This window comes from Pezoporus flaviventris, unplaced genomic scaffold (genome assembly GCF_033815535.1).
Source record: "Pezoporus flaviventris isolate CSIRO_AGI_PZ_B2104156 unplaced genomic scaffold, CSIRO_AGI_Pfla_v1 ptg000018l, whole genome shotgun sequence".
Lineage (NCBI taxonomy): Eukaryota > Metazoa > Chordata > Aves > Psittaciformes > Psittacidae > Pezoporus > Pezoporus flaviventris.
In genome coordinates, this window is record NW_026892566.1 from 530,959 (window position 1) to 557,991 (window position 27,033).

Consider the following 27,033-nt stretch of genomic DNA (forward strand, 5'->3'; position numbering starts at 1 on the left):
GTGAAAGGTACCAAAATGCTCAGCTTACCTCTATAAGAGACAAGTGGGGAAAGTGTGTCTATAATAAAGGGAAGAAGATAAACAAACAAGAAAAAGTATGGGAATGTGAAAAAAACAAATGGTTTAAAACAAAACTGGGACACGGCTTGGTCAATGAGCATTTTGCAGAAATTTCAATATATTGGAAACACATTTTGGTGCCTTAGATGGACAGGAAAGCAAAATGTAACAGGAAACATAAACATCAATAATTTGCTGTCCATAAACAGAGTTAGTTGAGATGTTATCAAAAATGTTCCTTGGTGGAATTGTACCAAAATTTTAGATTGCGACTCTGACCCCGAAGAAATCACAATACCTTCAGTTAGAGTTGCTTTAATGGCAGGATGTGCATATCGAGGACTGAGAATTGGAGGAAAAGTGATACAGGTCCCAACTGACAATATAGACTGCAAATATTCTACGGTGCGTAGCATGGGACATTTTGTTTGGGCAGCAAGTGATGGAACTTGGACTACCTACTTATCCGTGGATGGTCCAGCTAAAGAAATCACCTTAGGATTACCAACTCTTTGTCCAATTTGGAAGAGGCCACCATTCAAAGGCAGATTAGAAACCCTGCAGATTCGAACAAAAAGAGATACAGGTGATAACAACAGTGATGATGAAGACACTTGGCAGGAGCCCTCCACAGGAGTTAAAACAGGATGGGCTTTTGAATCCCTATTTGCCCAAGTAGCGGCATATCGAAATAGAGAGATGATTGACAGTCTGATTGGCCAAACAAAAAGGTTAGCCAGAATAACAAAGAAAGGATTCAAAGATTTAAATTTGCAATTACAGGCAACAACTAGAATGACTTTGAAGAACAGAATGGCATTAGACATGTTGTTACTTAACGAACATGGTGTCTGTGGATATTTAAAGGACAGAGTGGATCATTGCTGTATTCACATTCCTAATGTGACTGCAGATACAGAACACGACATTTCCCAACTAACCAACATTGAACGAGAGATAGAAAAAAGAAAAAGAAAATGCTGAACAAGATTGGCTAGGGACAATATTTAACAGTCTGGGTTTTCACCTTACTGGATGGGTTCGTTCCCTTATACAAACTGCAATTGTAATATTAATTGTGGTTTTGATAACATATCTGATGTATTTTTGTATCCAAAGGGAAATGACTCGCAACAGTGCATGGACTCATCGAATCATAGGAGCAGTAACTAGGGAACATCCAAAGTACCCCACACCTCCACCTACCTATCAGGAGACAGCTACCTAAGAGAATGAAAATACTTGCTTAAGTTAATGAAGTATTTTCAAAGGGGGGAAATGTTAGAGAGGGTGAAGTTTTTACAATAAAATAATCATATAAAATAGTAAAATGATTATATTTAAAAAATTTATAAATCAATAGTGAGGCTTTGTATATTAGAAGACGTTGTAACTTTGCCGTTTTGTATCATAGCTACTCTGTAACTAAATGTTACAATGGTAGTCTTGGTAGCAAGAGCTAACATAACTGTATATGGTGAGGGGAGTATGGGTGTATGTATTGTAAAACTCTACCCAAGCAGAACCTAAGTTTAAGATAGCCAAAAAGGGCATACCAGAAGCATCCTGGTGAAGATAAGAGCATGCTAATGTCCACAAGACGACTGGGACCTAGCCAAGTAGAGAAAAGGTGAAGAGGACAATCTGAGGAAGACTTCTTACTTCATCTGAGGAAGACTCCTTACTTCATCAGGGCGACCACCAGAGGGGGGCTGCGCAAGCGCAAAGGAGGCTGACGTCGTAATAGACTGATGTAGCAATCCTTGATGCATATGTATTAGTCAATGATGTAATCTGCGTTGGATATGTATTAGTTACAAAATTTTTAGTGAATAAATTGCGAACACGATGTGATGGGAGTCAGAACCAGATTTGGGTGCCTACCCCTGATTCCCGGCGCCTCAATAAAGCACCTCATATAACCATCCCGGTGGTTCTGTGTTTGTCTCGACGCTAACAATGTTTAAACTTTTACTATACATATGCAATATTTAAAATGTTCAATACTTAAGCTGTTCATTTGCTGCAGACCACCACTTTTGGAACCTGCATAGCAGAAATATAGCCATGATGACAATATTTCTGTGTGATTTCAGTCTTCCATACAGTTCATCTATAAAAGCAGAGTTTAATATAGTTTAGAACTTGTTTTTGATAAGCCAGACATCATATAATAAAAATTAGGAATCGAACTCATCAACAATTCTGTTCTGTTTTGGCTTTATACTTTTGACCAAGCTTCTGTGAACTGAAACAACTCTGATACTAATAAAAAAAAATATATATCCTTCATCTTAAAACAAAGATACAGATAGGACATAAAATCAGGGGGCAATTTTTAAGAAGAGTGGGTATGTTGTATTTTAAAAGATGGCTATAATGAACATATTTCAGGCACAGTTAGAAAGAAACTTGACTTACAAACACAGAAACAATGTTTGTGTCTAAACAAGGCATAACTGCATTTCATTATTTGCAGGGGTACTTAAGAAACTCCACTACTAATGACCTTGACTTCACACCAACAAACAATTGGCCTCATTAGTTAAGAAAAACACAGCATGCTCAGGTAACGGGTAAAGAGACAAACTGTAGATGTTGGCTAGTTTCACTGGATGCTTGTATTTGACAACGGCACACAGACCACGTGAGGAAGCTCCCGTTCTCAGATCACCCACTGCACTGTGCCAGCACAGCTGTTAGTGAAGCTCCACTCATGCTGTGATGCCACATGATAGTTCAGGTCCATGATTCAGGCTGTCAGGCACGCAGGTGTGAGGGCACAATGCAGTGGGAGAACCAAGGGCACTAACAGCACTGTATGGCCACTTAACTCGCTCTGCTTCCAAATAAGAAGTACTCACGTAACCTGTACCAGAAGAGAAATCAACATTTCTTTTCCTTCTGTGTAAAGTCATCAGTTTCACTGCTTTGAACTTGGTCACCCAGACTGACATCATTAGGTAAGTATCTTGCACTGAAATCTTACTGCAGCATTTTAAAAGATTAAGGAGGCAAGCTTAGGACAAAACACTCACTTAAATAGCTGAAGCTCCCTGAAATTTCCTCAAATTAAGTTATCTTTACTTTCTTTTGGAATGTCCAAAAGTTGGTTAACTCTCATGCATTTTATTCCATACAGTGTTAAATTTTAAATTGAGCTAGTAATACCAGTATTATTACCACAGAGAAAAACTACTGGTTTTAGTGAGATAAGATATCATATCTTATTTGTTAGTAACTTCAGTTTCCTTTATGCTTCTTTGAAAAAGTGTAAGAAAACAAAACAAACTCCAGAAACTGCACTGTAGCACTGAATAAAACCAGGAATATTTTCATATACACAGCTGCACTCTGTGCAGCAAGTGCCGTTCAATAGCAGCATTGCTCATTAACCCCATATACATGAGGGCATTTCAACAGCATTACTGTTAAACAGCAATGTCAGAATACTTCAGTAGGTGTTGAAAACATACTGTATAGTCAGATATCCCATCAAATTCTTGTTACACATTGTACTCCTGTTTTAACAATGAGTTTTCAAAACTTCCCAAGGCTTGACAGAACAGAAGCATATTTATACTGTAAGACCTAAAGTTTTACCTTAATAAAAATATCACATTATTTCTACTGATATTTCTAAATATATATTTCATTTTTAGTTCAGCTAATGCACAGGTCTTTTTTTAATGCTATGATAGTATCTCGTACATAAACAAAAACAATTATGCTTTTTGCATACCATTAGTTTCTGCAAATTTCTGAATATCAGCCAGAGTTTTCAGTTCTTTCCTTGGACAAGCGGACACACACAATGCAAGAGACTTGATCTTCTGGTGTACTAGATCAATGTTGCATGGATCCAAGAAGAACACATACCTAGAGAAGAAAAAAAGTAAATTACTTACATTTTAATTAACAATTACACTGAACAAAATCAATTCCATTTAAAGTTAAAGGCTTCAGCCAAGACCAATCTTCAGTCTATCCAGAAACACAGGAAATTTTATGTCATAATGGTGTGGGTCAAAGGAATTCACATACTCTGCATATGCATCTCAAATATATGAATATTTATATGCTTCTGGATCGTAAAGAAGGGATGTTTAATTCTATCAGATTCAAGTCCAATCACATGGTGCTGCTCATAAAACCAACAGCACTTCCCATGGCTCTTCACAGATACAAGTCCAACACTCACAAAGCTCCAACCTTGAACTTCAAGATTTCCAACTTTACCCAAAAAGACTCAACAAACCCTGTAAGGTTATACTCACACTGCAAAAAGAACAAAGTTCATGGCTATTTTAATGAACACACATTTCACTAGTAATTAAGAACACCTTTTTTGTTTGGATTGATTTTCCACACTACTGGACCATATGACTGAGCAGACTACTTTGACACTTATTTTGAAAGAAAAATTGTTCAGATATTTTAAGTAGAACTATATAATGCTCATGTGCAGTATTTTAAAGAGATTCTATTTGCTGAATTTTCATGATGAGGCACTGCCATTTAAAAACCCAGGGCATGAAATAGGTATGATAGCTTCCTAGCTAACATCTTCTTCTGGCTCTACACATTTTATCACAAATGCTAACCTTACAGTACTGTTCATTCATGGTATAAAACAGATGCAGAATGTTCTTCTATTCTATTGAACAAGTTTTTCAAATTCCTACAAATATGGTGATGTATTATGCACTGAAATACTTTTCTTCATATTATCTAGCATCATTATAGGAAAAAACGCTAAACTACCGCATAAAATGCCATTGCTATTCTTGCAGTTCAGATAACGTGAATTCATTCAGTAATGAGTAAAAATCCCTTCTGTTCCCAGAATGCATTTAGGTCATGCCTGAACACTTTCAGTCTATACACTAATTGCTGTTTAACTTTCCCACACAGAAAGACTCTTCTATTACCCAGTTCCAGTATACAAGAATTATTAGTACATAGTACAGTCTTACTTCTCGGAAGTCCATCAAACCCATTTCATCTGTATCAAATACAATGTGGCAATAGACTACTTTCATTCCTAAAACATTTTTTCCTTGTCCACACCTCTATGAAAACTATTCAGTGCTATTTCTGTTTTTTTTTTTATTTAATACACACTATATACCTCAGGACTCCATAGATCATAAAAGTCTAAGGAAGCAAATGCAAACATGAAAATTTCTGTCCACAGACACAGCTAACTGAATGTGAACAATAAGCCACTAATTCCACAGTTCACCTTTGTATCAAGGAAAATACTCCTGAGCTAATACCAAGAAATATAATACTTACGCTAACTAGACGCTCCTGTTGCAGCTTCCTCTTCATGTGGGCAAGTTCCTGCAGTTGCTATTCCATACCATAACAGTATATGGAAGGAGAGCATCCGCTCCTTTGAGGGTATCTGGTCAAAGGAGCTACAAATAAGAACCTACAGAATCAAACCTGACTGACATGTAGTAAGGGAGATTGTGATGGGAATAAAGTTGGTCGGTAAAACTAACTGGCAAGGATATGTGGAGTGTGAGAATTTTTATCTTTGAGTAAGATTATCTGGTTAAGAACCTTGCCAAACCATGCTGATAAAGAGGAGAGACACACCTCTTGAAAATACAAACCTTGACCATTTAGTGCTAATAAAAAATAAGGGGAAACAAACCCAGTCCATCACAATCATTACTGGGCTATCAAGAAACTCCAGGCAAGGACTTTGCAACTGATAAGGATGCAAACCCAAGGATGAAGGAAACAAGAGGGGTCAGTGGGACTGTACCAGCTGCTGAGGGAATGTGCATGGGACAGGATTCAGGCAGAAAGAAAGGGGATGGGGCAGACAGAAAGAGGTGTAAAAGGGGACAGTTGTGTGTCAGCTGATGTTGCTCAGTCTATTGGTCTGCCCTGTCTATTTTAGTAAATCCTTTCTTAACTCTGTGTAATGTAATTCCAGTCACTAGCCCACTTGCACAGGTGCTGCAAGTACTGCAAGGACTAAGTGCCCACTACTGGGGGAACCAGCATAACAGATTTGGTGCCAGCAACTGAAGTCAGACCAGCTATTTAGGTGTCCCAGACCTGTGGTGTCTGCTACCAAAGTGAATAGGGTCTCACAGCCAATGACTGGGGAAAGGGAGTGGTCTTGGCCACCACCCACTGGGGAGCTAGCAATGTGTGTCCCCAAAAAACAGCTACAGAGGAAAACAGCGCAGTGCAGGTGGCTGGAGCAGGACAACGAGTCACAGCCTGTGTGGTGCTAGCTATTGGCAAGGGCTGAGCATTCACACTTTCCCCAAAGCAGCATGTTCATGTGTAACTCACCAGCCAACTCCAAGATGTACTAGCTGGTGAGCAGAAGCTCTGGGTCCAGGCACAGGGGTCAGGTGGGCAGAGGGGCTATACTAGTATATCAGGATGCCTGTGGGATGAGTGTGTGTGTTTGCTAGTAACCACCAAACTGGACCAGCTGCAAGCAGGGTGGACCCACTGCGGGGAGTAAGGGAGCCTGAGATTCAGGCAGGGGTGCAGAGTGAGCAGAGGGGTGGCACTGGTACTTAGAGGATCCATAAATGTAGGTGTGCTTGTGAACCAGGAAAGTGTCGTGTTTGACCTTGTCTCTGCCAGCCCACAAGGAGGAGACATGGCTGGCTGTGCTTAAAAGTATTGCGGGTGCTGATGAAGGCAATGCTTTCTCAGTTGCTGTGGTTAGTAATCAGCTGTACCAGTGTCCTATGTGTCTGTACATCCACATTCCTCAAGCCCAGGCAGAAACCCTGGCTCCCAGAATGGATCAGGCTGGGCTCCAGTGGCCGGTCATAACGTTTCTCCAAACGTCCCGTAACACATAATTAACTTAAAAAAACAAGTCAGGAATATCAGCATTAACAAGCTAGAATCCACCCCATCTCTACTGCGATTCAAACTCAAGGGCCAAGGTATAATTTTATTGGCTAGAAGAACTTAAGAATATTTTGTAAAATGAACACTGCAGTTTTAAATCAAAGCTAGAAATTTAGGAATACAATGCAACTACAGCGTGATGCAGAGCTTTGCCAGAAGCATACTGTATTGGCATACTCTTAAACAAATACATGTAATTCAAACACTGAATTGCATGGTTCAGAGACAGGTCTGGCAGGAGTAAGGCAGCTACAAAGCAAACTCAAGCTACCAAATCCACAGCTTCAATCCATGGCCTAGGAAGACAGAAGTAATTTTTTTTTTTTAATTTCTAGCAGCTAAAACAAGAATCAAAATCCTAGGCACCAGTATTACATGGGAAATGTTATTTTGGTTTCAGTTTATAAAGCTTACTTGCTTAAAGTAAGTGATTTTATTGCAGAAAATTCTATACTGTGTCACCATCAAGCAGATTTTGTTTCCCACTAGAAGAATGTACTTCCATGCCTTGTGCTGCAATTTCAGTTATTTAGAATTAACAATAGACTAATTTGTTGACAAGAAAGTAACCTGGATGAGCAATACAAAGACTGAAGTAAATAAATTAATCATATTGTTAGACATGTTTCCACACTGCAAACAAAAAATTGTTTGTTATAGGAAACTCAGTATATCAGATTTACAACCTAGGAACCATCTTTATGCATGTTTATGATGTATCAGAGAAGATCCTTCTGCAGAGAAGATCCCTCTGCAGAGATCTTTTGGGTACTGGTGGATGAAAAGCTAGACATGACCCAGCAGTGTGCTTTCACAGCCCATAAAGCCAACCAGATGCTGGGCTGCATCACAAGAAGTGTGATTAGGAAGTTGAGGGAAGTGAATTCTTCCCCTCTACTCCGATCTAAGCTCTCTACTCAATCTAAACCCTCTCATGGCACATCTTGAGGCTATTTCCTCTCATCCTATCATTTGTGACCTGGGAGAATTATCTGACACCCACCTCACTACTACCTCCTTTCAGGTAGTTGGAGAGAGCAATAAGGTCCCCCCTGAGCCTTCTCCCTTCCAAACAAAACAATTCAAGTTCCCTTAGCTGCCCTTAATAGGACCAGTTCTCTAGGAATTTCCTGGTTTCATTGCCCTTCTCTGGACCCACTCCTGCACCTCAATGTCTTTCTTGTAGTGAGGGGCTCAGAACTGAACACAGAGTTCGAGGTGCAGCCTCACCAGCACTGAGTACAGGAGGATGATCACTTTAGTAAAGAATTTATTCCTTGTTATCTGCTCTATGAGGGTGGTGAAACACTGGACCAGGCTGCCCAGGGAATCTGTGGATGCCCCATCCCTGGCAAGTTCAAAGCCAGGTAGGACAGGGCCTTAAGCAACATGTTCTAGCTGAAGATGTTCCTGTCCATGGCAGGGTGGCTGGGCTAGATAATCTTTAAAGGTGCCTTTGAATCTGAAACATTCTACAGTTCTGTAACTATTTGATATTAAAAATTCACTCTTTTGAAAATCAAGGTTTGTTAAAAGAATCCCTGCAATAAAGGAACAGTAATTTTGAAATTAGCAAAGTCTGGTTTTGTTTTTTTTTTAATAAATAAATAAAAAAAATTAACAAATTTGGCTCTGCCTGCTAGCTTACTAGACAAACATCCTATTCCCTGTTCAGGCTCATGAGAAATACAGCAGTCTCCTTTTTCCTTGCAAAAACAGGAAGACAAAGCATTACCATTTTGTACACTACCCCTTGATTCTTGAAGCACGATGGCAAATCACATGAACAAGCCTATCTCACCTTCAAGTACTTTGTGCACTTATATTTGCCAATGTCACCGATTTTCTGGCAGCCTTTGAGGCATCTCTTTATAGGCAAATGAGTACTTTACAGAATAAGCTTTGCTGTGATCTACAAGCATCTTATCACAACAGAGAAGTAAATTAAGTGATCATACCCACTTTAAAGAAATTATGGGTAGGGCATACAGTTTCACTCGAATTCTTTGTATGCATGCTGCAAATGTTTCCTGGATTTTGCTACTACCTAAACCCCACAAATCCTCCTGAGTCAAACGCATTTATTAAGACAGAATTCCACATTAATGATTCCCTATAGCAGCACATACACATCTTCTCACACTTGAGCGAACAGTACAAACTGAATTCTGTTCAAGCAGAAATGTATTGGTAATCAAAAACTCGGTTTGAACTTACATTTCAGGGATTTGTACTTGGCTGCTACGGTCATCATCTATTTGCAAATAAAAGGTCATTTTTAACCCCTGTATTACTGCCAGAATTTGAAAAGCAAGAAGCTCATTTGAAGCAAACAGGCTTAATGAGAATTCACTGCCAGAGTTAGACTATAATCTTGTGTCTCACTGTAGAGCACAGCCTACTAAAGCTGTACTGTGTTCTCTTTACAAAGATAAAAAAAATGCCTGAGACCAGCTGTAAAATCCTCCGTTGCAACATTTCTTCTCACTGGTTTCAGTGTAACTGATGCACACAGATCAAACGAAATCTGTGTAAGGACTCTGCTCTTCACCCTTACCACCCAGATTTCCATATCCACAAAGACCACATCCACTTCACTTCCTCATTACAGTGCCTATGGGTTGCTGTTGTTTACAAGGAAGAAAATGTTATTTTTACAGATGATTTAGCTTTTCTGCCTTGGAAATGAAGACAAAATTACCTTGCAAGCAGAATAAAATGAGAATAACTTCATATTTCCAGAACATGTAGAGCTTAAAGCCCTTTCTCTACACAAACTGAGATGCAGAGGCAAGAAGAAGAGCTTATTTTTACAGTCTTCCTCAAAAATACTCCCACGAACTGGACCTCAGACACTGCAGGAACTCCATCTGCTAGAGACAGATGCAAAGCAAATAGTTTTTACTGAGAAATTGCTGAGAAAGCAAAAAAAAACTACAGGGTGTGAGAGTGGGAAGGATCCCTTGCTTACATAAGAACTGGCCTCTTCCAAAGCAGGTATTCTGGACTGTACCAGGCACTTCACTGTGAACAATTACATAACAGTCTGCCTTAGTAGAAAGTTTTCTCTCTCAACCAAATAGAGATGATTAAATCCCATATGGGTGTATTTATTTATTTGCTTAGGTCATGCCTCCAGCCATGATACTGTCATTAGAAAAACATAATCCTTTAGAAGCTTATTAAGACTTTGATAAGCAACAGGCTCTATTAACAGTGTTTAAAATGGTCTCTATTTTTATTTGCTGTCTTTCAACCTTCTCTTTAAAAGAAAAAATCACTTAGCAGTGGGAAATATTTCTCCTCACGATGGCCTGATTTCTGTCACATGTAGGAGACACACTATGAACTGTTTCAATAAGGCATCTCCATGTTCACACCTCAGACACTGTTCCTTTCTAAGTTTAAAATTTTAAATTTTTTTATTTTCTCTCACAACACAGGAATGACAATTTTGTACTGAATCCACCTAATTTTAGGAAGTGCTATATTTTTTTTATATAGAAAGGTAGAAAAACTATCCTCTTGGAAGCTGCGATTAGATTAAAAAGTTATTCTTTTGACAGAAGAACTCTCTAAAAATTTTCAGGTTATTTTATTTAAATCAAATTCTTCTGGTAACACATCAGTTACCTACCCACATTATACCTTAAATCAGATATTCAGAAACCCTTATTATAGCAACTCAAAATAAGCAGATCTTAGGAAAGCATCCTTCCAAAATAATTCATGCAAATAATAGATTTTCTGTTAATTTGAAAGTGAAGTGTGAAGCAAAGGCTATCAGAGTCGGAAATCAAAGTTATTTTAGTTCATAATCAACAATGAAAAAGACATCTTATACCTGTGCTGGTTCTGACCTGTAAGTATGTGTTTTAACATGACACTGCTTAATAAGAGCTCTGTGTTGCTTTAAGTTCTGTGCATTTTCTCCACAAGCCACTTATATATATTCTGCTTACAGTTTAAACTCTCATTTTAATGTGTCAGAGTTATCCCATCTCCCCCTAAACTTAATGACAAAAAATGAGTATACAACATCAAAAGCAACCATATCTACATAGGTACCAAAGGCCTGTTCCCAAATCTCAGAATACTTCTTGTACCTAAAACTCAAACAAGATTCTTCAGTGGCCTGATACAGTCTCCTATATAAAGTGGATGCCAAGAAAGGGAAATTCTATCAATATCTTAGCTGTACTTATATCACACATCTGTTAACATATGCTCTCAAAGTAGTACTGCTGGTTATTACAAAAGACAGTTGTTCTCTAGCTGACAGGAGTGGAGAAGGACAAGCAGTAATGAGTTAGCATATCCCTTTTCCCAGTTTATTGAAAACCACTCTCAAAGGAAGACAGGTTTTGCCTTTCCTGGTTTACGAAATGAAGCAATTGGAATCCCATACTCACTTCTTGTGTGTGAGGTCCAGACCACTGTTGACTATTCCCTCCACCTTTACATTTTTCTGCCCACAAATATTTCCATAACTGTCATATCCTGAAAGCAGTCTTGCAGCTGCTCCTGTAGCTATTGAAAAGCCACAGATAAAACCCTGGAGAAGAAAAAAAAAAAACAAAAACATAGTTTAGGTGATACTCGTGACATGTGGGAGAAGTCAGCTGAATCCATTTATTTCTAAGTGGAGGTTCTTTAAAAATTCTTTCAGACTGAAAAAGGAAAGACAAGGACAATCCAGAGAACTTTTGTGCAATTATAAAATTGAATGCAGTTCGAAAGACTGCATATTATCCAAGCATAGTTAAGAACCCTGTAGGTGATTGAGAGTCATATTATCAGCAAGTGGTGCATGAAACAAAAGGGAGGAGGCCAAGAGCAGGCATTGGAGAACTAGAAGCAGAGCTGGAGTTGTCAAGGATTAGTATGTACCTTGGAGGATTCCAGACAGCCCAGATTTTCCCACTTTAAGTTTTTCCTATTATTTTCCTTCAAATTATGTACTTTCAAAGATAACCTAGAATCTAGAAGTCTATCTGACATAAGTTTAAGGAAATCCTCCAAAGTAAGTGACCAGATCAAGGCCACTATGCTTCCAGCCACTATGCTGAGCTCAAATGCAGGAAAGAAACAGACCCAGAGCAGGGGGATGCAAAACAGCTCAGAGTAATGCTTCCGCATCAGGGAGGCTTTGCTGAGAACTTTCAGATGTATTTCACTAGCAAAATGAAGATGAAGGCAGTGATTATGCAGAGGACAGTCCCAAAAGAATCATTAGCTCTCTAGGAACACTGCTGGCAGGGAGAAGTGAACCATCCATTCACTCCACTACCATCAAATGAACTGTTTTTATAGATGAGGCAAGCTAAGATTTCAGAAGGGGAAGCAGAGTAAACAGCTGAGACAAATGTGTGGAGCAACAGATGACATCAACAGGATCAGATGAGATGGTGACAACAGATAATGAAGTTGGCATGAAACGGTTGAAGTATGAGTGATTTTTAAAGGTCTGAAGATACAGGAGAGTGGTCTTCTCTGACAGGCATGCTATCACTATAGAGAAATCCCAGGCAGCAAGCTGGTCATTATCTTTCTCTTGCCAATGCACTAATGCACTCATAGACTTAATATTTGAAGTGTAAACAACAACAAAGTGAGTGAAAGACTATCATAAGTAATTAAAGTTATTTCCAGCACTCACTTTCAATTTCTCAGATCCCTTACTACTCTGTAAAGGACATACAAGCATGCATTTTACATATATTAGTACTCAGGTTCTTGACTGGTTCAAAAATTTCTTCCCTATACACAGGGGAAGGGAAATAATGCACCTACCTCCATCTAAGCTAATTTACAACAGTGCAGGGATTGCCCGCCTCACCCATTATAGTACCTGACCTTTCAGATGAAGTCTCCTAGAACAGTAACTAGCAGGATATTTGACCCAATAGGAAAATTGCTCTGTATATCATACTGTTTAGACAGGAAAATCTAGAACACTCACACACAAGAGATTCACAAATAATTGGGGGAACAGGTACATATAGACTGAGTAACCACAGAACATCAACATAGGCAGGAAAAAAAACCCACCATGAAAGAGCTGCTTGCTTCAGGAAGTACTGTGCTTTTTACAATCTTAAGATGTTCACACTACAGTTAGAATATAATTCATATGATTTAAATAAAACACTACGTTTTTACATTTGAAGCACAGAAAATGACAAACACTGGGGGAAAAGAAATTTTACAGTGGAATAACTCCAAAGACCAGATACCAAGGCACAGCAGAAAAGAAAGCTGACAGCACAGAAGTTCCATACTCCTAAGGGCTACTGCTTGCAACACAGCAGTATAAGATAGTGACAAACATTCCCCGTTTAGGAAGGTACATAAAACAAAAGATGAGAAAAAAAACAAATTGTCTATTTCTGATTTTCACTCCTCTGCAGCTTTTGAAGGTTGGTTTTTTTAATATAAAGTGCACAGTGTTGTGAGGCTAAGTTGAGAAATACAGCAGTTTCATCACACAGGATGAAACTGGGATAACTTGGAAAGAAAGATCCTGCCATTAGTAATACGGTTATTAACAGTATAACAGCATCCAAGAAAAAACAAGTCGACTTTTTGATATTCACAATTTGTTTCTCAGAAAAAAGTTTACTGAGATGCACAGAACTGTTTACTAGACTCAAAGCTGGATACATACAGTCCCATAAGGAACATGAGTCAAGTGATACCTCACCACGTTGAAAATCACTTACAAGTGAAACTAGAGTTTCAGGGGAAGGAAAGCCAGAACAATAACTGACCCAAATAATAAGCTATGGATTCCTACCAAAGGCCTTTGATACATACATACTACCTGCTTCTGTTGTACATCTGATAGTTCACATGCCAGTATGCCCTCAACTTACCCAGTGACTAAGTTACTGAAGGGTTTTAAAACTTCAAATAAATGCACAATCTTTAATTATATAACATTCACAGTATTCTTTGAGTTTTACTCACCATTCCTACACAGAAGAGAATAAATAAGAGTAGCCATGGTACATCTGTGCAGCTGTGGTCCTCAAGAGGCTTCCACTCTCGCTTAGAGCTCTTGAGTGAAGAAGAGAGAAGTGAGGTTAACAACACTTTATAAATTGTCTTCTATTCATAACAGACAAATCCAGAAAACAATTATCCAGAGCATTAACATATAGCAGGAGTTATCTTTAAACTCTGACACAGATGAAGCAGCTTTGTCAAAAAATTAAAAAGGCAGGCTCACGAAAGACACTTCAAAAGAAGCACCTCCATGGGAAGCTAGATCAACAAAGAATTATTTATACAGAAGACAGGTAATTTTCCCAGGAATTTACAGGTATTTATCCACAAGTAAGGTTATTTTCCCCTATTTTTTTATTAACAAAAGCTAATGGCGTGGAATCAACAATATCTGCAGTCTTCCACAACTACTTTCCATTAATCTGCTTTCCAAGAAGGGCAAAAGATTGAACCTTTCAAAAGCTCTTCAGTTTTAAAACACTATTTACAGGTTTAACAAGTTTTACACACAGTGAATGTAGAAACGAGGTAATAAATTGATGTTAAAGGAACAGTTCTCTGCCTGCCAAGAGGCAGCTGAGCTTAACATTTCAGCAAAAAAAAACCCCTACTCAGTATAGCCCAGGTGCCAGAAAGGAAAGTTGTGTACTTAAAGGTTGAAATACACAGTGATGGAGGTTCTATTGCAGAGTATAATGAAGGCGCTGTAAGCAATTCAGTTTGCTGCTCCTGAGGTAAAATTTCTCACCTGTGTATACATTGCTAAGATAATTAAAGTCTGTTAAAAACAGTCATTTTTGGCATCTAGGGGAAATGAATTTAAGAAAACAATGTGAGGGTTTTTTGGTTTTTGTTTTTTTTTTAAAAAAGGAGCATTGACTCTAGTACACAACTAACCACCATAGGAGAATATTGACTACAGTTACTTTTAAAGATAGTTACACATACAAGCTTTTTCTATTAGCTCCCAAATACTAACTCTTCACATACTTCTACTAAGACTCAAACCCCACACACATTGTTTTCACACTTGTGGAGGAAGAAAAGGAGATTGATATGGGGAGAGTCCAGAATAGCTCTCTTCAGAGACAGAAGAGGTAACCTATTCAAATTTTTTAATTCTTTTTTCTCTTAGGACTCTGAAGCATCTCCAAAGCTCTGCTGACAAGGTAGCAAATGTCAGAACTGAATTAAAACAGAATGGTTGGGTAAAATGTCAACAGTTTTTATCTCCGGTATGTATTTTCTCAGATTTTTCTCCAAAAAAGCAATAGCATGTAACTCATGTGACATTAGCAGGGTGGGTTTTTCTGTATTCATTACTTTAGTTTTTGCTAAATCACAGGCACAAAGCAACCTCTTTAAATGCTACCATTAAAAAACTACAAACTGGGTATAATATAAATGAAATTCTGCATACACCGTAATTCAAAACACACAGTTTTCTAAGTAGTCTGGCTTTGCACTAGGGAATTCAATGTTACTTCTGCAATATTTTATTAAATAACTTCCACCTGAAGATATGTTTGTATTTTTTAACTCAAACTGTGCAAATTCACTCCAAGTTCTGAATAGTCAAACTTCTTTTATTCAATAATCAGTAGTGAGAGATGCTAAAAGATCACACTATCAATTCTACTACATTCATTCAACAAAACTGTCTTCTGATCCTGGTAGTTCACACTTGAAACTAACACACTATTTAAACTTAACATTTACAAGAAGATTGTGACATTTATATTGTCATAATTAGCATAATCATAATTGCATAAAATATGTAAAGCTTAACACTTCTTATTCCTAAATCAACTCCAACTCTGGAATCTTTAGAGATCTACTTTCATGTACAAACAGCAAAGGCTAATTTCAGCTATAGCTGCATCTTATGAGCAAACTGCCCTTGACAAACAGGGGAGCAGAAAGATGCACTGCATACTGTGGTTTGTTTGTTTTGTAAGGTTTTCATCCTCTGTACCATCTGCAAACAAAATCTTTTAATAGGATTTTTAAAAGCCACTGGGCATCCTCTGAAATAGCTCTTGCAAAGATTTAGGTTGTCTGACTAGTAACACTTACCATAAGTAATCCATTTTATTTACCAAGTGGACTGCAATTTGTACATCAAAAAGAAACTTGAAATGCCACAGTGTAGCACACTATTAGAAGATTATGCAGAAGAATTCATTTTATGTCCATAGCCTTTATTCTGATCCAAAACATAATTTAAAGAAGTGGGGGAAATTATTTTTAACAAAAAGCATTCTTGGAGGCAACTCAGAGAGTACCCAGCATACTAACCCCGTATGAAATTATTACCTCCTTAGAAAAACACCTCCAATAGCCTGTCCAATCTTTCTTCTCTCCAGACCTTGCTACAACCCAAGCTGGCTGCCATTATCTATCTACTGTTTTCTTCTCAGTTGCTTCCTTGTATTCTGGATTCCCACTGAATTTTCTTCCACAGCTTCGCACCTTTCATCCTTTTCTTTCCTGCTGGTGTCTGTATCTCTCTAGTTATTATTCCCTGTCCTCTTTATACCCTTAGATGTTTACTTAGGCCATGATATTCATGCTTAGGCAAGACAAATCACTAATCTATGGTCAACATAAGGTCTAACAGATGTTGTTTGTTTTGCAGCCTAGAAACTATGTTTTGCCTCCATTGTAACTGAACTACCATAAAATTTTAGCAGGCATGCCTCGCCTGCAATCCTAAATCAGCACTTCTACCCATTTCAGCCTTTCCTCTAAAAGCATTCAGTATTTGCTGATGCAAGAAAGCTAAAGAACCTAGAGGAAAAGAAAATTTTTTAAAATTATTTTATTAATTTCAAGTTTTCTCTTTAAACAGAGATTTGGTAAATTATGCTATGCTCTCAATGGATATTTTTGTCATTAATAAAGGACAGGCCTATCTGTGCACTGTTAATGACAGCACAGATTAACAGGAGCACTATCACTCAAGAGTGGAAGGCAGGCAAAAGAGGCTGCCTCTCCATGTTTCCAAACCTGCAAGTTTCCAAACTTGCAGGGTTGGAAACACTTTTTCTGCCCATAATAGCTCTTCTGTGCTGATTTTAAGAGTTATTTACTCAAGAACCCAAATTACTGTGTTAAGAAGCTGACATATTCCATTTTACAGAAGACTTAGCAAACTCAATGCTTCTCAAAACCAAATAAAAACTGTTGGGTGTGGCATGATTTTACAATTACGTCTTAATACCACACCTAAAAAGTTTGGTGTCTAAAGTTAGGCTTTCTCCTGCAGAAGAGAAGCGCGAAGAATGCCAGCACATTAGCTTTTCTAGTTGAACTCACAGCTACACAGTCTTAAGACAGGAAGTGCTTGTATGGAAACACAAAATAAAAAGGGGCTATTTTCTTGGTAGTCATTGCATCCAACCACTTCAAAACACAGAACCAGCCCCCTCCAGATTTCATTGTCCCTGCCACTTCCAAAAATACACCTCTGCAGCACCAAACAGCAGGTCTGAATTCCCATCTCTTCTGCATACTGTAGTATGCTTCTTTACAGGTATCAACATAGCACAAAACCAATGGTTACCACTTTCACTGTTACTGGCAAGATCTGTACTGGATAGTACCATATAAGCACTCATCTGCCCCAGCCAGAGTGCAACACACACGTAAGAGCACAAAAAAGTGCAAAAATACAGCATATGAGCAGGAGACTACAGGTGCAAAGAGATGCAGCAAATTGTTTTTTAAACACAAAATGTCTCATGCAATGTAAAATTTCAGAGTGATGTGACTGAAGAAGGAGCCAAGTAAAAAACATCTGCAGTACTATATATATAAATAATCAAGCTGTGGGTAAGTAGCAAAGATGTGAATAAGATCAGGATAAGATGGAATTTGCCATCAGCAGAGGATGTTGCAACACCATGAGAGAGGCAGCAGGAAGAAATCCTAAAATCTTGTGATCATATGATTTAGGAAGAAGAAAACGAAGCTGCTACTGAGACAGATGGGCTGAATTAAGGACAGCCCAGTGAACAACTGGTCTCAGTAACATCCACTGTATGAAAAGGAGAGGCAGGGAGAGGTTAGATGCTAGGCTTTACTTCATCTAGCGAGTTTAAGCTAGCAATTGGAGAGTATGGGACTATTACAATTTGCGTATGAACACAGAGGTCATAAGAACAGTCATAGCTTCATTCAGGTAGTTAAGGACAAAAAAATAAAACCAAACCAGAACAGACAAATACAACCCTCACATTCTTTCAGCCCAAAGCAAGTCTCAAAAGAGACCCAGGATGAAGGATGTCCCATCAAAACCCTATAAGGAGTCATGAGGAAGAGCAGTCCTGAAAACTGCTAACAGAACTCCAGGACTACCAGACACACTGTTAAGAAAGCCCAGAGAAGACATTTTTTAAAATGTTCATTGCCAGCAAAGCTAAACAGAGTTAAACTTCATGAGATACCAGTTACATGAGCTACGCTGTTCTGGCTCAGGAGAAGGCTTCCAAGTGCAGGTGCTCCAAAATCCTTAAAGGTACACATACAGGGCAAATTGTTCACTACCTCTACTTGTAAGTAACACTAGATAAAATCTTACCTGCATATGAAAGAAACATAGTAACCCAATATTCTTCTACTTCAGCATTTCATTTAAATTCATGCCACTTCAAGTAAAAAAATAACAGGGAGTATGGCAGGAAAGTTGAAACGCACACATTTTGACATTCCCGCTTGAAAAGCAGTAAGTTCTTTTGGTTTAGTTTTCTTTTTCTTTCAACCTGGTTCTAATGCAAGACAAAGATGATGCAAAACATCCAGTTTTCCATTTGCAGGCACCGAGAATATGCTTTTGTACTTTCTGCCCTTAGAAATAGCCACTTTTTTTGTTACTGAATACAAGACACGGCTTTGTTACTCACCCAGCTAAACAATCAGGCCTAGATTTACACAGTTTTCTCAGATCTTGGTGTACTCGGGCACTTCAGCATTTGACCCATTCTCCCCTTAGCAGCTCATACCATGCTTTAAGGATGTGACTTTTCAGACACTTTTCAGACACATTTACAAATTCCAAAGCTTCTGTTGGCTCAGCTGGTGGGTTATAGTACTGCCAGACACAGACCTAGTCTACAGAATCGTCACCACTGCTTTCACCATATACATTTATTCATTATTTGACCTTTCCTTAAAGACTGGATAAATTCACAAAACAAGTCTAGTTATTACTCTCCCCTCACCAAGGCACCCCAAATTTTTAACCACTTCTAGCCCTTAGCCTCCCTTCTATATTACATCCACCTTCCAAGTTTTTAATATGTCAAACACAACAGCAATTTGCCCTCTACAAAATCTCCCCCCTAAGATCATCTACAAAATGTAAGAAAATTTTAAGTTGTATCTTCCTTTCACAGAACTATTGTGTTAAGCTGTCAGTTAAACACTTATGCATGAATATCTGAGCTCCCATTTATTCCTCAAAATGGTGTCTGTGACTAATGTTTTCAGTGGGATATAGGGTTTTTTTTGTTTGTTTTTTAATCACAGAACCCAGCTAGAAAACAAATCAATAGTTCTAAATGCCATGGAACTAGTTAAGATTGATTTCCTTTGGTCTTTCTACACAGTACAATCAGATTCCTCTGACCTAACAAAGAGAAAGTTCTGATCATAGTCCTTCATGCAGCAGAAACAATTCCCGATTTTTAATTTTTTTTTTTTCCACTTCTCATTTCGTTTTTCTGATATTTAAGAGTAACTCAGCTATGTTACAGCCCCTTTCTCTGCGGCAACAGTGTTTCTACCTCAATCTTTCACTAAGCTCACAGGAAAGCAATTGAATCTTTCAATCAGCTGTCACTGCCGAATTAGCTATCACTGCCAAGTTACCTAAGTTGGATCAATGATCTTTAAAAGTTATTCGGAGAGGGAAACATGTAGTTTCCTGAAGGAGCAAAAAAATAGACATTAAAAAAAAAAAAAAAAAAAGTAAATTACCAGCAGTTTAAATTACTACAAAGGATTATGTAAGTTAACTTTTCAAATAGCTTTAATTAATTTAGGTGGGGTTTTTGTCTCTGCAGAGTCATGGTAGAAAAACTTGGAATACTCCTTCTTCTAATTTTTAACCAGTTTCGACAATTATAAAAAGATACTGAAAATCTGGGGTTGCAAGAATTTCAGGGTTTTATTCTTTTTAAAAGATAGTTTTTATTGTACTTTTATAAATCCTCAAGGATATTATTATTGATGTGTCACTTTAAGATAAATTTTTTATAAAAACCCATCCTAAGAATCATATTCATTTAACTATATTCCCTTTCAATTTTTTTCCCTCTGTTTTATCACCTTCATGTAACACCTAGATTCAGTGTATGTGACAGCAGCTCAATACGGCAGAGTAAACAGAAATGACTGCTGTTTGTATATGTAAATCAAGGAATTCAGAGATGACTGTGTAGCTACCTATCTACATAGGAGCTACAGTATGCACAAAGCATTAATAAACTGTCCTTAGAGACAAAAAAGGATACTCATCCTGACTGGATCTTTTGTGGGAAACTGTCACCGATTCTTGCAGAAACTACTTTTCCTAAAAGGAAGGCTGGTTCTAAAAAAGTGCCAGAGATTCGACTGACTGCATAAACAGCATTCAGTTTATCCTAATAGCATAGTGAGTACATAATGCAGTCATTTTACACCTACAATGCAAGTTCAATGCTTCAGAATTGGTGGATCCATTTGTCATGCTGTGCACAACACAAAATGACATGTAAGGCATGGTCCACTCTTGCGTTCTCCCTGGGAAATAGGAAAGCCAGGTGAAAGAGGCTGTCACCAAGAAGTCATCCAGTCTAGAAGTCATCCTTTATTCATTTTACGTATCCTTACAAGCTAAAGAACACTCTGAATCACGTGCCAGCCTTTAGCATGAAGCATACCACCTATAAAAAAGAGGAACTGTAATTTACTAGTTTACCAAAATGCTTCCATCATAAGAACATAATTCTACAGTTTATCAGACAGCATGGCATTTTTCTGTCCAAGACATGGCACACCTTTCCATACCACTCAGCTGTTTAAGAGAAGCACTAGTATCAACTGTATACTGTCCTAATGAAACTTCTTCCACCTGTGAACAGATCTTAATTCCAGAGCCTAAACAGAAAAAGGAAATTAATCTTGACCCCAAGCACTAATACTTTAGGATATTTTTGGATCACTCCAACCCAAAGCAAGACATAAAAACAAGACCTAAGTCCCCTATTCATAAGCAGCTGCAACTATACTGACACCAAATGAAGCTACTAGACAATCCTCTCCTTTTGCTATGGATGTCAGACATCTGTAAAATGACTAATATATTGCATCCAAAATAAATTTTGACCACAGAGTGGTTAAAACATACGTGATACCCATTATAGGTATAGCTCATGTGTGTCTCACTATAAATGTGAATCAGTAACTTACTTCATGAGAAACAGAGCATTTATATTCATACGCTGCCAACTTAGTAGGTAATAACTGAACAGTGCGTAAAACATCAGAATCCACAATTAAAATCTAGCAAGTTCTTTCACATTTTCAAACAAAAGCAGTAGGGAACTTCTAACATGTTAAATGCACTGCAGAAAAGTATTCATACTGAGAGGGAGGGAAAATATATGGACATTTTCTAATACCTTCACAAATAAACAGAGTCTCTGACAACTTGAACATCTCTGTTATTACCTCTAGGGAGAATGAAGTCTGTAATTATTCTAGGATTTTCTATTACTCTGAAGATTGGATGACACTGTTGCTAAAAAAGCCCCCAAAACTCAAATATCCCTCAAAACCACACTCCCTTAACCCCACACAAGTACACTTCTGAGAACAAAAGTTGCAACACAAACTAGCTCTCCATATAAAACCTTCGCGAGTTGAGTGTACTCTGGCACAAAGGGCACAAAGAAAAGTCTTCAAGTGTTAAAACTACATTAAGTTAATTACTGTGTCTGCTATCTTGCAATTCTTTATAGAAAACCCTTATTAGTCTGCAGCACTGTGAAGCCTAAGAGCACTGTGTGAAGCTGCCCTAGTAAAAACGCTCATCATTACCTACAGATTTCCTGTGCAGGACATACAGGTGTTCAGACACAGCACCAAGCAGTAGCTTACTACAGTTTATCATGAATTCAAATGATTCTCTCAGATTCACAATAAAACTGATTGTTATACAGCAAATTATTGGTATGCCTTCATTAGTAGAGGAGGAACACACACCAGCAAACCCAGATTTTACTTCATTCACCTATACCAGTTCCCTGAAAGGAGGAACTACACCATATCACAAACACATTAAAAAAATTCTTAGACTTACCCTGGATCTACCCCTAGGGAAGAGCAGTATTGCTCCTACCCCATGCAGCTTGCCAATTATAGCATTTTCCTGGGAGGCAGATGTTTGAATGCCCTCAGATTTACAGAACCAAAGCTGTGTCTCCCACCTCCAGGGGCAAATGAACTTGTCACTTTAATATTATTAGAGCTACAAGTGGCAGTCTCCCTAGAAAGAGAGGAAAACACTACACTGCTTCCTGTAAGTACTCTCCATGATGACACTATCCTCTAGTTAACAAGCCCAAACAATGGGGCAATTCCAAGTGTACTGCCTTACAGAACATGCAGATCACAGTGGTGTCTAACACCCATTTTTGTGGAATTTCTGCTTCAATCTCATTCAAAACCACTTTATTTTTCAATTTACTGCAAAGCAGATATTAGTCACGCTTTTGGATTTTACTGAAAGCCACATGCCAGCACTTTACATCTAGGCACCCGCATGTCTATTTGCCTAATAGCTCCACATCACCATTACTCCAACCCCTTGTCCACTGAAAGCATGCAGCTATTCTTTGTAAGTATGAAATTCAGAGTTCCGGCTAGGAAGAAAGTTTTCTGATGGTGTAATGCTGCTTTAGAGTTATCCACCAAAGCGTAATGGATCTATATTTTGCTTCTCAGAGACTAAGCATACTACCAGTACATGTCCACACCCGCTACTTCAGTAATGTTCTCATACTCCATACACAATATTTATGAGTTTTCAACATAATGTAAACAAACTTGAAAGCACACAAGACAGCACTTAAAACATTACTGATGTTGTAATATAAAGATGTTTACCATGAAAACCCATACATGGGCACTTACGAACCTGACATGTGTTGTATATCATCTTCCACTCATCTTTTCAGTCAACTTAAATATTGCTTTTAAAACTCCTTTATTACATGCTTCCACCTCAGTCTACAACTTAAATATTTATCTTGAAACATAACACAGCTGATTAAATAAAGAGCTGACATGATCAGCACACCTGCTGATGTTTTGAAATTTAGAAATAAAGCCATCTGCACACAAAAGGCCAGGTTTTAACCCTCAAAGTATTTAGCTATTGTTTCTTTTCCTCATTACCCTTTGTTAAGTATGCATCTGAAAGCATCAATAAATAAGGGCACTTTACAAATAGCACAATAATATTATTCAGGGCATTAAAATACCCATTTCAATCTATGTTTGGAACTTCCATGGTTCTTAATCATTAGTAAAAAGCAGTCATGGGGGGGAAGGCGAAGCAAAAAAAAAATGGGGGGGGGGGGACCCGGGGGATGACAAAAACAAACAAACGAACAAAAACCCAAACCATTTCCTTTCTAAAGATATTTTGTACCTACAATGTTACTTTATCATGCTGTATTTTCTAATTGTGTATCAACCTGTTTAACAGATTCTCTGATTTTATTCTTGCTAACAGACTGCAAGTTCCACATTACAAAACATTTCAAAGCTCTGGACTGGTAAAATATTGTCCAAGTACAATACACACTTTGCTTCCAAATGCATTAACTTTTATCACAATATAACATTATCAGAAGAAAAAAAAATATAACCCATTGATGGTCTCCACAAAAGACATTGATGGTCCTCACAAAAGATAAGGGACATTCCATAGGAAACGCTGCCCCTGTTCTTTGTACTCTCTTGATGTTAGATGAGCAATTTTCTCTAAAAGAACTTTTCACCCTTTTACAGTGTCTAAAGCCACAATGCAAGAACAAAACCATCACAGCTCTCTAAGAGCTTGTGGCCTGCACAGTACTGCTGTGAAAAATAACACTAGAGATATTCGTAGCACCTTGCTAAATATTCTTTCACAACGCATCCTATACCCAAATGGATTTGTCAATTGAAAATCTTAAAATCATGTCTTTTTCTATTGCATTTACAATCTTGCAGAAGAAATTTCTGCCTTTTAAAGGCAAAAGAAGGCTTACTTGGCGGAGGGTTCTGCAAGGTCTGAGGCTTGCATTTGCACATGTCACCATAAACATGGTCCTTATGGCACTACACTGAAAGCTATGAACTAACTGTTGCATAGATTGGCTGTGTACATTCTTCTGTATCGCCAATAGCCATATTCAGTTATATTTAAAAGGATGTCAAGAACCCAACAAAAATTTCTCAGAACCCTTTCTCCGCAGCTTGCTCTAACAATGATGAAAAATTTCAGCATAGATTCTGGGGGAAGGTTACATCACTTCTTACATACAAAATCGCAATTTACAGGTCAAAAATTCTGGCATAACAAGAAAAGAAAACCACTCAGGATTACAAAAAGAGGGTAGTGCTTGAGGACCCTGAAAGCGTATTAGATTAAGAGGAACTAAAGCTAAGAAGGCTTTGTCCGATTTATGAAAGAAAGGGTGGGAGGAGAATGTAAAGGGAAATGATGAGTCAAGCCCTTAGCTTATTACATAAGCATACTTTCTTACAAGTAGGCAATTGGACCTTAAGATTACCTAGCTCCACCCATGGCAGGGGGGGTGGAACTAGATGATCTTAAGGTTCTTTCCAACCCTAACTGTTCTATGATTTTTCAGTTTTTCATAGCAAGCTATAGGGAGTCTGAGAAAGCATTCCAGGAGATGTCCATCATGACCTTAAACATAATACGTTAATGGATTTCCTGTTTTGTTTCTACAGATCTGTACATGATATTCAGAGGTCTCTTCCTCAGAGAAATAATGTATCTGGGGATACATTTGGCCAGAGTTTATTCCTGCTGTAAACAGCTGCTTAACTACATTGCATTTATTATTACACGACATCCAGGCACAAGTCCTCATGTTCTGCTTGCCATAACCCTCCACCATATTCTAGCATCACTGGTTCAAATAGCGACAGCTAGAAACTAGCATGTAAAAATGCAGTATGGAATCTCAGCTTGCCTGTATACTGCAATCATCCCCTATTCTTGCAGTGCATCACACACTGGGTGTTGAAATCATATTAAAGCAGAATCCCAGTTTCTGTCAAGTTGGTTTGCAAATTTTGATTTTCACAAAAGAAACCACTGAAGTTCAAAGGAAAAGCCTGTCTCTAGAGTAAACAGCATAAAGACAGTTGACAACTTCACTGCATAACAACCATTGTAATTTCTTCAAAATGAAAAATAAAAGCAGTCAGTTGAATGATACTGAATATACCCTCACAATTACTAACCTAAGAGTCTGACGACTGACAGCATTCTAGCTGCTAATAGTTACTGTAATATAATATATAATAATATGGTAACAATAGCATAAGCTTTGGATATAGTATTCACTATTAACGATGAAAGATAATCTTTTTCAAAACTGTCCACACTTTATCAAAACCAAGTCTTGTGAGGATGCAATGTCCCATGTTGGTTCTTAATCCAAACTGTGCACTTCTGGAAGTGCTTAAAAAAAAAAAAAAAAAGTCAATCTTTGAGTTACCTGACAAAGTAAAGGAAATAATGTGCTACTTAGAACCTTTTAAGATGTGCCACAACTGAAAAACAGCCTGAACTTCAGAAGGGGCTAGTCCTCAGTGGGAAAAGCTAAGTGTTTGAAAGAGTACTTACAAGCACCTACGTAGTTGAAACATTTCTTTCTACATTAAGATCAAAAGGAATTATTTGCACAGGTTGTGCAGTTGCTTGTGACAGCATTTGTAAAAGGACACCTCATGCTTCACAGGAAATGAATAGAGCTCACAGACCAGAAATACAAAAAGTACTCAACAACTTCATGAGTTGCCTGAATCAATATCACTGTTCTTGGATCCTGCTTATACTCTTCATCCTTCATACTCTGTCTGCTTGCCAGAAGCTAGAATGGAAGCTTCATCTACTGTCAGCATGTTGAAAGGGAAATGAAGCTTCCTAGCTCCTGGAAGTAGAATTCACAACTCATTCTGTTTCTGCCCATCAACACCCTTACTCAGCTGGTCTTCATACATGATCATACCCACACCCACAATGAAACTGGCATACTTTGATACCCCCTACATTAATTTGGCTGCAGGAACCTCTGACAGATGAAGATATATGGCTGAAGTACAATTAATGGTCTTCATTGTCCACAGCAGTTCAGAAGTGACATTTAATCACAACCACAAATTTATTGTTAAGTTAGGAATTCTAGATTTATTCTGTGTTGCTTTGACAGCAGACACTCAAGGGAAAGTTAATGGATGATCTGTCTTCATCTCCTCTTATAATGGGAAGTCCTTTTAGTTTTGTAAAAACCAAGGCCACCTGTAAAACCACCAAGAACATGTGCTTTGTTTATCCCAGTCATGCCTCCAATTTTCATCAAGATTTTAAGCTTCTCATAAATATCTCAGATTAAGCCACTAACATACAAAGCTGTAAAGATAAAACAAACATGCACAGTATTTCCCTGTCCCAACACAAAGATGTCACAAAGTCTTGCTTCCTGTAACATCTTGATAAATGCCTTTTAACTAGAATCAGCCACTTTAATTCAACTGTAGGAGCAGAAAGGAAGGATGGATTCTAGATAACAATTACTTGAAGAGAAAGCAATTTAAGGTCCACTTCTCCCCAGTTTGTTCCCCTTCATGAATTATGAAATTCTGTCCCCTTACACAAAGTAATGTGAAATTTATGGAGTGGTGCTACAAACTCAATCAGTGGAGAAATCTGAGTTACACTGAAAGGTAAGTTTGCTTGCTTAAAAACAAACAAACCAACCAAAACCAACAAACTCC

At 38.0% G+C, this 27,033-nt stretch overlaps 1 protein-coding gene across 3 annotated transcripts in view; it reads right to left on the bottom strand.

Annotated features, from left to right (window-relative positions):
• Positions 1–27,033, bottom strand: part of SLC44A1 (solute carrier family 44 member 1) — a 72,489-nt gene that overhangs the window by 40,453 nt on the left and 5,003 nt on the right. For all 3 annotated transcript variants that reach the window (XM_061454996.1, XM_061454995.1, XM_061454994.1), the window contains exons 2-4: positions 13,930–14,019; positions 11,373–11,515; positions 3,803–3,939 (exon numbers count right to left, since the gene is read on the bottom strand). In XM_061454996.1, the coding sequence (XP_061310980.1) occupies positions 3,803–3,939; positions 11,373–11,515; positions 13,930–14,019 (370 nt within the window). The remainder of the gene's footprint in view (positions 1–3,802; positions 3,940–11,372; positions 11,516–13,929; positions 14,020–27,033) is intronic.